Source organism: Capsicum annuum, chromosome 5 (assembly GCF_002878395.1).
Source record: "Capsicum annuum cultivar UCD-10X-F1 chromosome 5, UCD10Xv1.1, whole genome shotgun sequence".
Taxonomy (NCBI): Eukaryota; Viridiplantae; Streptophyta; class Magnoliopsida; order Solanales; family Solanaceae; genus Capsicum; species Capsicum annuum.
This window is the reverse complement of record NC_061115.1, coordinates 180,309,130-180,320,789: the sequence shown is the minus strand read 5'-3', so window position 1 is coordinate 180,320,789 and position 11,660 is coordinate 180,309,130. Positions and strand designations below refer to the sequence as shown.

General features: G+C 34.8%; 1 protein-coding gene across 3 annotated transcripts; it reads right to left on the bottom strand.

Annotated features, from left to right (window-relative positions):
- Nucleotides 1–2,090: 2,090 nt before the first annotated feature.
- LOC107870974 (cyclin-D4-1) lies at nt 2,091–5,746 on the bottom strand. Of its 3 annotated transcripts, XR_001674565.2 has the most exons (7): nt 4,829–5,746; nt 4,094–4,180; nt 3,785–3,883; nt 3,357–3,558; nt 3,115–3,239; nt 2,920–3,034; nt 2,555–2,694 (listed from the first exon to the last, which is right to left on the bottom strand). XR_001674565.2 is itself a non-coding variant. In XM_016717701.2 (6 exons), the coding sequence occupies exons 1-6, from the start codon at nt 5,141–5,143 to the stop codon at nt 2,482–2,484; spliced, it is 1,041 nt and encodes a 346-aa protein (XP_016573187.1). In that variant the 5' UTR covers nt 5,144–5,489; the 3' UTR covers nt 2,091–2,481. The 3 variants fall into 3 exon arrangements, 1 of the variants encoding a protein (XP_016573187.1); XM_016717701.2 differs by lacking the exon at nt 2,920–3,034 and having other exon boundaries at nt 2,091–2,694; nt 4,829–5,489; XR_001674564.2 differs by having other exon boundaries at nt 2,920–3,239.
- Between the last annotated feature and the right edge of the window lie 5,914 nt (nt 5,747–11,660).

Sequence of the window (11,660 nt, the reverse complement as noted above, 5' to 3'; positions counted from 1 at the left end):
TCATAGAAACGAACAATCCAAGCCACATAATGCCACACTGACACTTGCCCATGGCACCAATTTTCATTGCTTTCCCAAGGTTTCTTTTATGCTTCAAAATACCCTTGTTTATAAACTAGTCAGAGGGTAGATGAGCAATTCCAAGATTTTGACCAGTCACGCTTACACACTTACATTGCCTGTTTTTTCACTAGCTTGTTTCATGTGTCCTGAGCTTATCAAAAATTATTTCTTTACTTCACAAAAATAAAAGAAAATATTTTTGTCTGTCATATTTTCTCTTAATCCATTTGTAAATTAAGTTGTATATATATTGTTGTTATTGGTGTAATATGCATTTTATTTAGGTTCAAAATTTTCTTCATTTGATATTTTCCAAAGTTAGGGTACCAATAAATGTTATTTTTATATTTTTGACGTGCTTAAATCATGTGACATGAACCAAATTTGAATAGATGACCCGACTACTCCCATGTCAACTAAGGGCTCGTTTTGGTATTATAATAACTAATTTCGATAATAATTTTAAATTGAGCTTATTATTTGATTGGATAAATGTATGAAATAATTTATCTCATAATTAATTATTTAAAATTTATAGTGTTATTTTTATATACCTTGAGGGCGGGATAATTAATTTCGTGATAGCTAACTAGGGGATAATTAATTCTGGGATAATTTGTTTTCCGACCAAACAACCCCTAGAAGGATAAAAGTATGGGCAATTTTCATAAATCCTAACCATTTAGTACCTAATTAAATAAAATTTTAATTTTTTCATATTCACGTAATATCCCGATTTTTCATTCATTATCGCGATATAGAGCTAAGACTCGTGATACATCACTATCTAATACAAAACTCTTATCTATTAATATCACAGAGATACATTCGGATACATAAATTTTATGTATCAATAGCACAAAAAATATTCTAATACATGATTTTTATAGATTTTCTATCAAACACATCTTTCTTATGTATCTGTAACCTAATATTTAGAAAGATACAGAACTTTTGTACATTTGGTGGAGATCACGTGATGTATCTTCTTGTCCTTTTCTACCAGATACATCATTCTTATGTGTCTTCGAAATCTCTTAACAGATATATCATTTTTATGTGTCTTCATTAACATCATCGTCAACCTCCATTAATGAATCTCCCAACTCTAGAATTTCTCATTAGTTTAAATGTCTTGTACAAATATTCGAAATCTATAGTGATTCTGCAATCGCTTCACGATTAACTTGATGCGGCGTTGGTCCTGGGATGAGGATAAGAGTATATCGCGAATTGAAAGAATAGATTGAGCTCTATCGGTGAAGATGAGTTTAGGGATAGGGAGGAGACCATGTTCGAAAGGCTCACGTCGGGAATGAATGTAGATTAGTGGTGCAGCAGTGGTGGAGGACACCGCCATGGACAATGTTGATTACGGTGGTTGTTCATCGCCGTCGTGAACGATTGTGAATACCTTCTAGAATAGCAAGAGAGAACAGATGGAAAAAGGGTATTTGAAATGGATTTGGGAAAAGGTTGTGATGTATAGAAGTTTTGGAGAGCGAAAGAGTAAGAAGGGACTTTTGTAATTATTTTAAGGGCTGAGATTTGAGGTAATATTTGAATGACGATATATACACATATGCATGTCATGATAAGGGGTCGTTTGGTACACCTGACAAGGAAAATAATTTGGAAATAAAATTTAGGATTAACTTTCTTTCATGTTTGGTACGCGGTATTAACTAATCCAGAGATTATATTATCTCATCATTTGCACTAAAATGATGGGATTACTGTTTCATATGAAAGTTAGATAAAATAATTTCATGAAATATTCTAATTCATGGTATATCCCTAGTTATCCCATCCCGTACCAAATGAACTTTTGTGGAAGAAGTTTGCAACTAACCTCATAATTTATGAAAAATAAAGTTTTAACACAACGTAAATGCTCAACATTCTGAAAATATAATTGAAATTTATAATCTTGAGCATGCCATGTCAAGCCACTACCTTTTATTCTCCTTTTCCCCTTACTATTTTTAATTCTATATATCTTTATTTTAAATTATAAAAGTAACCCACAAACTAATAAAACAAGTTTAATAGATAGTCATTCTCAAAATTCCATCCTCCCCCTCACACCAACCTATTACTATAGTTGTGACAACTCAAAATTGGATCATTATCATGCTAAAAGTTAGCATGACCCCAACCGCACCCCACCCCACCCCACCCGTCTCGCTCTTTTTTTTGTTTTTAACTCTTTTTTTTGGGGGGTCGGGGAAGGGGAATGGAGGAGAGAATTACAATGTGAGGAATCGAACCCTCACCAACAAGGTGGAAGTTCAAATAACTAATCAACTAAACTACTAAGATTCCCCCACCCGTCTCCCTCTTACTTCATTGAATGGACTTTTTTGCAATGCCATACAAATTCTTCCACTTAGCCAACATTGATTGGCATAACTTTTCTCAATTCCGCTCCTCTAAAGATGTGTCAAGTTTTCTCCTTTTATTGTCTGAACTTTTGTGTGAAGCATTAGGACATGATCCAACTGTGCTTTCATCACTTTTGTAGTTCAAGCATGCAGCTTCTAACACCCCATTGGGACTTTGAGCAGTGGGCATAGTCCCACTAACCAATGGCAAATCTTGAATCAGTTCAAGACACTTCAACACTCTATCCTGCAAAATCCCAAAATAACTTCTTTTTTTTTTTAAAAGGAACCCCGCCTAAGTAAAATAAATAAACCAAAACGATAAAAGGACAAAAGTAGTTTGGTGCACAAAGCTCCCATTGTGCAAGGGAAAGGCTAGACCACAAGGGTCTATTGCACGCTTTCTTACACTGCATTCCTGCAAGTTGTTGTAAATTATTTCCTTAAGAATCTAGAGCAAAAGAAAGCTTACCCTGCCTCAAGTGTTTTATGGTATGCTGTAACATTCGTCCTTTATAACAACATTTCAACATGATGATAGACCTTTTGGTGGAATAGGCTTGGCATGTTACGTTATATTATATGATCTACCAAAAGATATTTGAATAAGTGATGTCGTTATAAAGAGATTTGTCTATATTTCAGCGGGGCGTCCCACGAAATTTACCTTTTGTACATGTATGAAGTAACAAGGCATTGCTTTGTCAATGTATTTTGCTAGCATTTCCTTTGAAACAGATATTGCCACTGCTGCTGCAATTTCAGAAGTCCTGAATTCCAAGAAATCAATGCCTGCAATCAATTTCCCACCAAAAGCACTGGATCAAACACTAGTAGATTTTAGGACCATTTAGTACAAGAGAATTCAATTCACCATATCTAACGACTAATTTAGAATGAGGTGAAGACCTCTAATGGAGCTTAATATCAATTGCATTGATTTAGAAATCAAATGCCCCGATGGGATTTGATCATCATTCATCTTTCTTACAAAATAATCTATGAATGTGCAAGGTGTATAAGCTTGCATTCTCCACTTCAATGTTCTTAGTATCAAAAGTTCCATTCTTTGTATAGATATGCCTCCAAATAGAAACTTAGGATCCCCAACCTGTTCAACAAACTCAGGATTTACTACATAATCTAGTTCAAGAAAATATAAATTGTTAACATGACAAACATATAAAGAATTTTATGTTCTTATGACTCTCCAAAAATGTTGCTGCATTCATGTTGGATCCTCAATAAATGCACCACTCGTGGAGGATCCAACACGCACCAACGGCATTCCGAGAAACGTAGGTAAAGACTGAAAATAGAAAGAAACTTTTCGTCACCTGTAATTCAGTCAACAAAGGAACACTAATCTCCTCCACTTTGGCTGCAAGTGATAGGCATGCCACAGCTAACAATTGGACTGTCCAAGATTTACTTGGCTATATATAATCCAAGAAATGCACATTAGAATGCAGACAATCAGTAAGCATTCAAACTTCAAACAGTGTGAACAAAATACTATGGTGAACTATGTTGCTTGGACCCTTCAAATATGTTACAGCACCTGTGTGGGATCGTTTAAAATGTATAGGTTTTGGAGGATCCGACACACAATTTTGAGTCCGAGAAACATAGTTTTATGCACTTACAGGCGATTCATATAGAGACAGAGCCCGATCCAAGTAATTCATCGACAAACAAAACGTCCTCTCCCTAAATCCATAGTGCATATAAGCCTGCAAAGGCAAAAACCCAAATTAGAAATTCACTATAGCAGAATTCTAATAGTACATTTCCTTCTTAAAACAAATTAGGGTATCATATATATCAGACATACAAAAAGAAATCATATTTCAGCCTATCGATCGATTGATCACCACTGATGTTATCCATCGTTCAAGACTACTTTTTTACCAAACTAAAATCAAAGAAAATCTACTAGCACCACGAAAAATAAATCAAAGATGGAAATCTCCATTTTAAGAAAAAAATAAAAATTAAAAAAAATGGAACTCAATGAAAAAAACCAGCATTTCCAAAATAGCAAAAGAAAGAGAACAAATTAATCAAGATTCTTCTTAATGGTCAATCATCACAAACTAATAAATTACGAAAAGCAATCAATTGAACTCAAAGCAATAAACCAATGCCAAACATTCTTGAAAAGGGTAAAAATTTTCGAAAAACCAAATAGATGATTAACAGAATTCAATTGATTAAAGAATTTATAAAAACCAATAACAAAACCACCTTAATGATCAACCATCATAAATTAATAAAAGCAATCAACTTACTTAAAACAATAAATCAATGCCAAACATTCTTGAAACAGAACAGATGATTAATAGAATTCAACTGATTAAAGAGTTCATTAAAAAAGAAACCTTCCAAATCCAATCAACAGCCTCTTTTCTCACACTCAGAAACAAATCACCACTTCTCAGTCTCTTCAAATAATCATCTTTAGGCAAAAAATCAATTTCCTTTTTCACCATAAAACTAAACCTTTCTTCACTTAAAATTGGCAAATCAATCAAACCATCTGATCCACTACCATTTTCGATAAAGCTCAAATCTTTACTAGTAATTTCATCGTTCTTTTCACCTATATCCAATGAATCAAAATCATCAAAAACACAACTTTCTGCTTCTGTACATAAAAGGTCTACTCCTACAAAATCATAACTATTCTTAGCCATTAAAGCAAAATCAAGAAACACACTCAATGACACTTTATCAAAAATATCTCATTTTACAAGTTTGGTTTGTTGGGGTGTGTGTGTGGGGGGGGGGGGGGGGGGGGGGGGGGGGGGGAGGAGGGGGTTGGAGGCTATTCCATGAAATGGAGGTTTAAGTAGTGAAATGAAGATTCTATGTTTAGGGTAAAGGAGAGATTCAAGGGAGAGAAATACAGTGGATTCTAAGTGGAAATTTGTAACTACTACATAAAGAGGGAAAAAAGGGTGCCAAAAAAGCCCAACAAACCACACACAAGCACACAGGATAGTGTTTTCTTGTTTTTATTTTTAATTTTTCACCCGATGTCAGATACTCATTTGAATCTATCTTAGTTTAAATTTATATCGAGAGGACAATCTTGGGAGGGATTGAATTTGAGAATCATCGAGAAGTCCGTCTCTCGAAAAGAGTGATTTTGCACTAGAGAAGAACGTGTCTGAGTAGGAGTGTAATTGAGTTTTATCAAGAAGCTTGTCTTAAAAAAGGAGTGAATTTGGATTAGTATCAAAAAGTCTGTCTCTAGGACAGAGTGCATTTGAGTTGTATCGAGAAGTCCGTCTCTGACAAGGAATGAATTTGAGTTTTATCGAGAAGTTCGTTTCTAAGAAGGAGTGAATTCAAGTTTTATCAAGAAATCCGTCTTTTAGAAGGACAGAATTTGAATTGGTGTCGAGAAGTTTGTTTCTAAGATGGAATGAATTTGAATTTGTATCGAGAAGTTTGTCTCTAAGATGGCGTATAATTTAAATAACTATTATCGCCGAAAGATATGATGTAACAAATATGGATGCTCCTTTCTTAATCAGAAGCCTTAATTTCGAGTTAATTTCAAGTCCTGTACATGAAAAATCCTTGATAAGATGTGCTTTCTGGAACAAGCACTAATGTGGCACGAACTTGAATTAATTGAACTTTAATACGGGTATCAAAACGAATGAAAAAACAAAATTAAGAATTGAACGTTTAATTGTTTAATTTTTGAAAAACAAAGTTTACATACTCCGCAATAATACAAAAGTACTTTGTCCATTTCATTTTAGAGAAAGTGTTGTATCTTGTTTTGATGATGAACAGCTGACTAAAAAGGGACAAGCTCCCTAAATGTTCAAGGCTATAATACAACTGGCACGCGTCTGTACAGTTTTGTCCTCTTGTGTAACAAACTGCGCAGGTGTTGTTTGTAATATTTAGGACACTTAGTCCAATGGCATTTCAACCCTAATCATCACTCATCTATAAAAGGAAAATGATGTTTCTCTATCAAGCAGTTTTTGCAAACACAAAAAGCTAAAGAGTGAAAGAAAGGCAAAAACTCAATTTCAACATTGCTCAAGTTCTTATTTCTTGTGTGCTAAAATTGCAAATGTTCTTGAGTCTAGTTTGAGTCTGTATATGAATTACTCATTCTATAAAAGTAATGGTCTTTTCTTTTTGTTTTGAGAGTGCCTTGGGTAGAGTTTCCTAAGATTAAAACTGGTTAGAGTTAACCAGTGTTGAGGAGTCTTGGCAGAGTTGTCAAGTTGAAATTGTAGTAGAGTTACTACAAGCAGGAGGAGCCTAGAGTTAGGTTCTTCGAGTCTTTAATTAAGAGGTTGATTATAGTGAACTTTTGAGGTGCTTGTGAGTGCAAGTCGTGGTTTTTTTCCCTTGAGTAAGGAGGTTTCTACGTTAAATCTTATGTTATTTACATTTCCTGTATTGTATAGTGTTCCTAGTTGGTTTATTATTTTATTGCCCATGACTGATTTTGATAGACATGGCCCCTTACAGTGTGGTATAACCTCCAAGGTTCCAATAATTAGTATCAGAGACAGAAAACTCTAAAAGGTTCACACCTAGAGTGATTTGGTTAGCATGGCTGCTCCACCTAACCTAGAAGAAGGGCAATCTTCCACTAGAACACCTAGATTTAATGGGCAGTATTATGAGTTGTGGAAAACCAGGATGTTTGACTTTATTATGGCTGGGGACAATGAACTTATGGACATAATTCTTGATGGTCCTTATGTTCCAGTTAAAGGAGTTAATGAAGGAGAAATAACAAGAATGTAGTAAAAAATAGAAGAGAGTTCAATAAGGAAGATATAAGGACTGTTGAAAAGAACTACAAGGCAAAGAAACTGCTAGTGTGTGGTTTGGACCTGATGAATATAACAGGATCTCAGCATGTGAAAATATCAAAGAGATCTGGGATTGCTTGAGGATTGCTTATAAAGGTACTACTGATGTGAAGGATTCTAAAGTAGATATATTGACTACTCAGTATGACACCTTTACCATGAAAGAAGGAGAAACAATCTAAGAAATGCATACAAGATTCACTTCTATCATAAATGAGCTTCACTACTTAAGAGAAGTAATTCCATAGTATAAGCAGGTGAGAAAGATTCTTGGCATTCTTCTTAAGTTCTGGGAAAGCAAAGTGGATGTTATAACTGAAGCAAGAAACCTGAAGACCCTCACTATGGATAAACTGATTAGAAATCCAATAGCCCATGAGCTCAAGAAGCAACAAAGGTGGATAAGAATAAAGTAAGAAGGGGAAAATCCCTAGCGTTGAAGGCTTCAAAACATGATTTAGTAGAAGAAGACACTGATGTTTCCTATGTGACAAAAAGGATTGTCAAAGCCATGAGGAAAAGTCGTCAGTTCAAAAGAAGAGAAAGCAATAGCAAAGGAGGAAGCATTATTGAAGTGTGTCACAAATGAGAAAGTCCTGAACACTTCATTTAGAAGTATCCAATGGACAAATTGGATTATTAGGATCACCTCAAGACTTGAGGTGACAAAGGAAAGGACAAAGACCAGGTCCCTAAAAAGTCAAGAAGGAAGACTGCAGCTGAGTATACAGTAAAGCAAGCTCTGGCAGCATAAGGAGATTCTTCCAGAGAATCTGATGAAAATGAGAAGTCTAGAGATGTTTCTATGCTAGTTGTGGAAGATAGTATAGTTATTTATGATTCCTTGTTTGCCTTCATGGACAACACACAAGATGAAAAAAAATGAGGTAACTTTTTCTGATTTTAAGGAAAACCAAGATAACTACATTGCTAGGAAGATAAAAAAGTTTGCAAGTGTGTTGATAGACTCTGTATGTGAACTAACTACTGAGAAGAATGCCTTAGAGGAAAAAGTAAAGAATCAAGAGCATGAGTTGATTTCCTTAATTATTCAGAGATTTGAAATTGAAGAAATGGTCACTAAATTAAAATCTAAAAATCTGAGTGGTTTGAGTCAATTAAAGAAGGAAAATGATTTAGATGGTAAAGGTAAGAACGAAATTTCAAGGATTCAAGTTGATCTTGAGGAAAAACTGAGGGATTCTCAAAAACACCTTATGTCTGCACTTCACAAAAATGACAAATTAGAAAGGAACTTGGTCCGCTTGAGAGAAGAGCTCAACAAGTCTCTTAAATGGACTTCTTCTTCACAAATTCTTTCTAATTTGACTAGTCAGGGTGTTAATAATGGAAAATTCCTAGGCTATAAAGGAGAATTCCAACCTGCTGGATCTCAATTAAAGAATGTAAATGATGTTAGAAACAAAGGGTGCAAACTCCCATGCATCCATTGTGGAAAAGATGGGCACACCAAGGAAAGTTGTCAAATCTGGATGGGAGAAAGAATGGATTGTTTCAAATATGTTCAGTAGGAGAATATACAGTGTAAGGGCTTCAATTCTCTGGAAAGGGTAAGAAGAAACTTTCTACCTAGATGGGCTAAGAAGGATTTGATCACACCATTATCCTCCTACTGGGAACTCAAGCTCAAGTGGGTTCCCAAATCCAACAAGTGATCATGGTTTCAGGTATGAGAAAGGGGATTACAGTCAGGAGTAGGCTAATGATAGTATGTGCTCAAAGCTTAATTTTCGAAGGTCTGACTATATTCTCTCTCTCAAGACACTTCAAGTGGAGGTGTCTTATTTTGAAATGGTTAATTTCAAAGAACCTGGTCCCTTGCAGAACATAGTTGAAATTTCCAAGTCAAGAAGAACTCATTAAAGCAAATATAAAGGGTTGGTGATGCTAAAGATGCTGGGAAAAAGGCTGAAAGATACAGATAAGAAGAGGTTGTGATTATCGAGGACATGGTCCCTAGGAAACTCATCTCAGAAGGAGAAGCTTCAGCAACTTAAATAAAGTTAAGTCTGGGACCTGGTCCCCAGACATTCTTTGGAAATAAATTTGGAGACAAAAGGGGTTTGCAGAGGCTAAAGCATGATACTAACCTGACCTAACATGTGAATCAATGTTTCTCTAAAAAATTAGCTATGATAAAGAGATAGGTATCCTTGATAAGGTAGGTGCATATTAGTCTAACTCCGTCTTGTACCTTTATAGGTATACACCCATGAGAACAACTTTATAGGTGGACAAATATGGAAAATACAAATTTGAAGATTCACTCAAAATAAAAGAAGAGGGCCCTCGTCCCATCTCAAGTTAGTATCAATACAGGATGTTTTAATAATAATAAAATATTATTTAAAATGCTATGTTTTTTCCTTCTCTAAATAAAAGCCATTAATTTTTTTGCAAAATGAAGAGCCGTACTTATTAAAATCAAACATGTCATTTCAAAAGAAACATATTTTAATGACAATGATCACCTCTTCAAATTGCTAAATTAGGCTATTTCTTATTCTTGGTCTCAACTCATCACTCTTAATCGATTGACTTCTCTAAACCAAATTGGTCCTTCTCACTCTCTTTCACTCATAAAACTAAATGGCTAATGTTCCTACTTCCTCAAACTCAGTTAAAAATTCCAAAGCAGACAAAACTTCAGAAAATCAAACTAAACATACCCAAATTAAACACTTTGATTCTTTAGAAATTAAAACCATGGAAAACATCACTTCAAGTCCCCAACAACAACCTGAGTTAATTATTCAAACTAAATCCTCTTAGAAAGTCTAGAATCCACAAACGAGTCAGTCTCTAATGAACCCTACTTAACCTTAGAAATTTATGCTCAGTCAATCATGATAGAGAATCCATGGGTTTGAATCACCAATAGAATGAGAAATTTCTCAACCTGAAACTCCTTTTCCTCTGAAAAATTCAAAACTACCTGAAAATTTCCAATTCTCTAGTTCATCTGAAAAAGATGAAACTTCTGAAACACAAACAAACACCTGATTCTCCTACACCCTCAGATTCAAACCCTATTTTTGCTCAGTTATTTGGTGAAGAAATTTTGGTAAAAAGGGTTGATATTTCCTGCAATGAGAACTAGGTAGCTGAGAATCTACTTCTACTTCCATGAGATGGAAAAGAACATCAAGTAGGTGATAAGGATAAAGTAAATAAGTGTAAAAAATATTTTTACCTCCAGATAAAAAAGATGGGGAGGATGAAGATGAACTGCTTCTGAGATGGTTTGTAAAGAAGTAGAGGGGAAGCAAAGGTAAAAAAAAATTGGTGGATGAAATTGACTAGATTCTATTCGACAAGAAGATCTAAAAAGAAATTGTTAGAAGATGCTATGAAGGCGATCAAGTCTTTAACCATAAAAAAAAGACTCAAAAATATTGTAGTAGAAGAGAAAGAAAATATTGATATTGTAGAGCTTTAATAAGGAGGACATTGATTTAGAGGTTGTTGCTGCAACTGAGGAAGAAAAGAGGAAGTTCATGTTGCTGGGAGGACCAGGTCCTCTAGTTCAAAGTTCTGCAGTCATGTAAGAAAGAAGAAAAAATATATAGCTGTAAAGAAGAAAAAAGTCTCTGAGGTACCTGGTCCCAAGAAGAGAATAGTTGTGGTTGAAAAATTAAGTAGTAGTCCCAAGAGAAGCAGAAAGGAGGAAGAGATGAAGGGAACCCTAGAATGATAGAGCTGGTTGAGTATGACAGACACCAAGGTTCGATACACTTATTTAAGGAATCAACTCCCATAGTGTTTGAGAATGCGGTCAGAGAATTTTACTACACCATGAATTTCTTCGAAGATGGTCTAGGTATGAATTCCCAAGTACAAGGAAAGACTATCAAACTGGATGAAGAGACTTTGGGAAAGATCTTGGATGTACCTGTTGTAGGTGTGAGAACTGTGGTAAAGAAACCACCTACAACTAAATTTATGATTAACGTCTCAAAGGTGGGAGGGACCTCAACAACTGCAGTGAAAATTAAGTTTTTAATTAGTGAGTTTCAGCTGGTCTTTGAGTTCATTAACAAGGTTTTGTCGCCAATATCTGAGAAAAGAACCATAGCATCAACAGTTGGCTGGTCTTTGATTAAATGCTTGAGGAAATTTGAACTATTAAGTCTACCTTCTTTAATGATAGAGCATATGCATAAGGTGGTTCAAGAAAAAGAAGAAAGACATGAGATGCTTGTTGACACCTAATTTTGGCCCTCCATGACTTAATTTACTCCTAAGTTTCTTCGATCTTAAATAAAATTGGAATGTTTATTTCATCTGGATAAATCTACACTAAAATATTTATTTGGGTTAATTTTATTCTTTCATT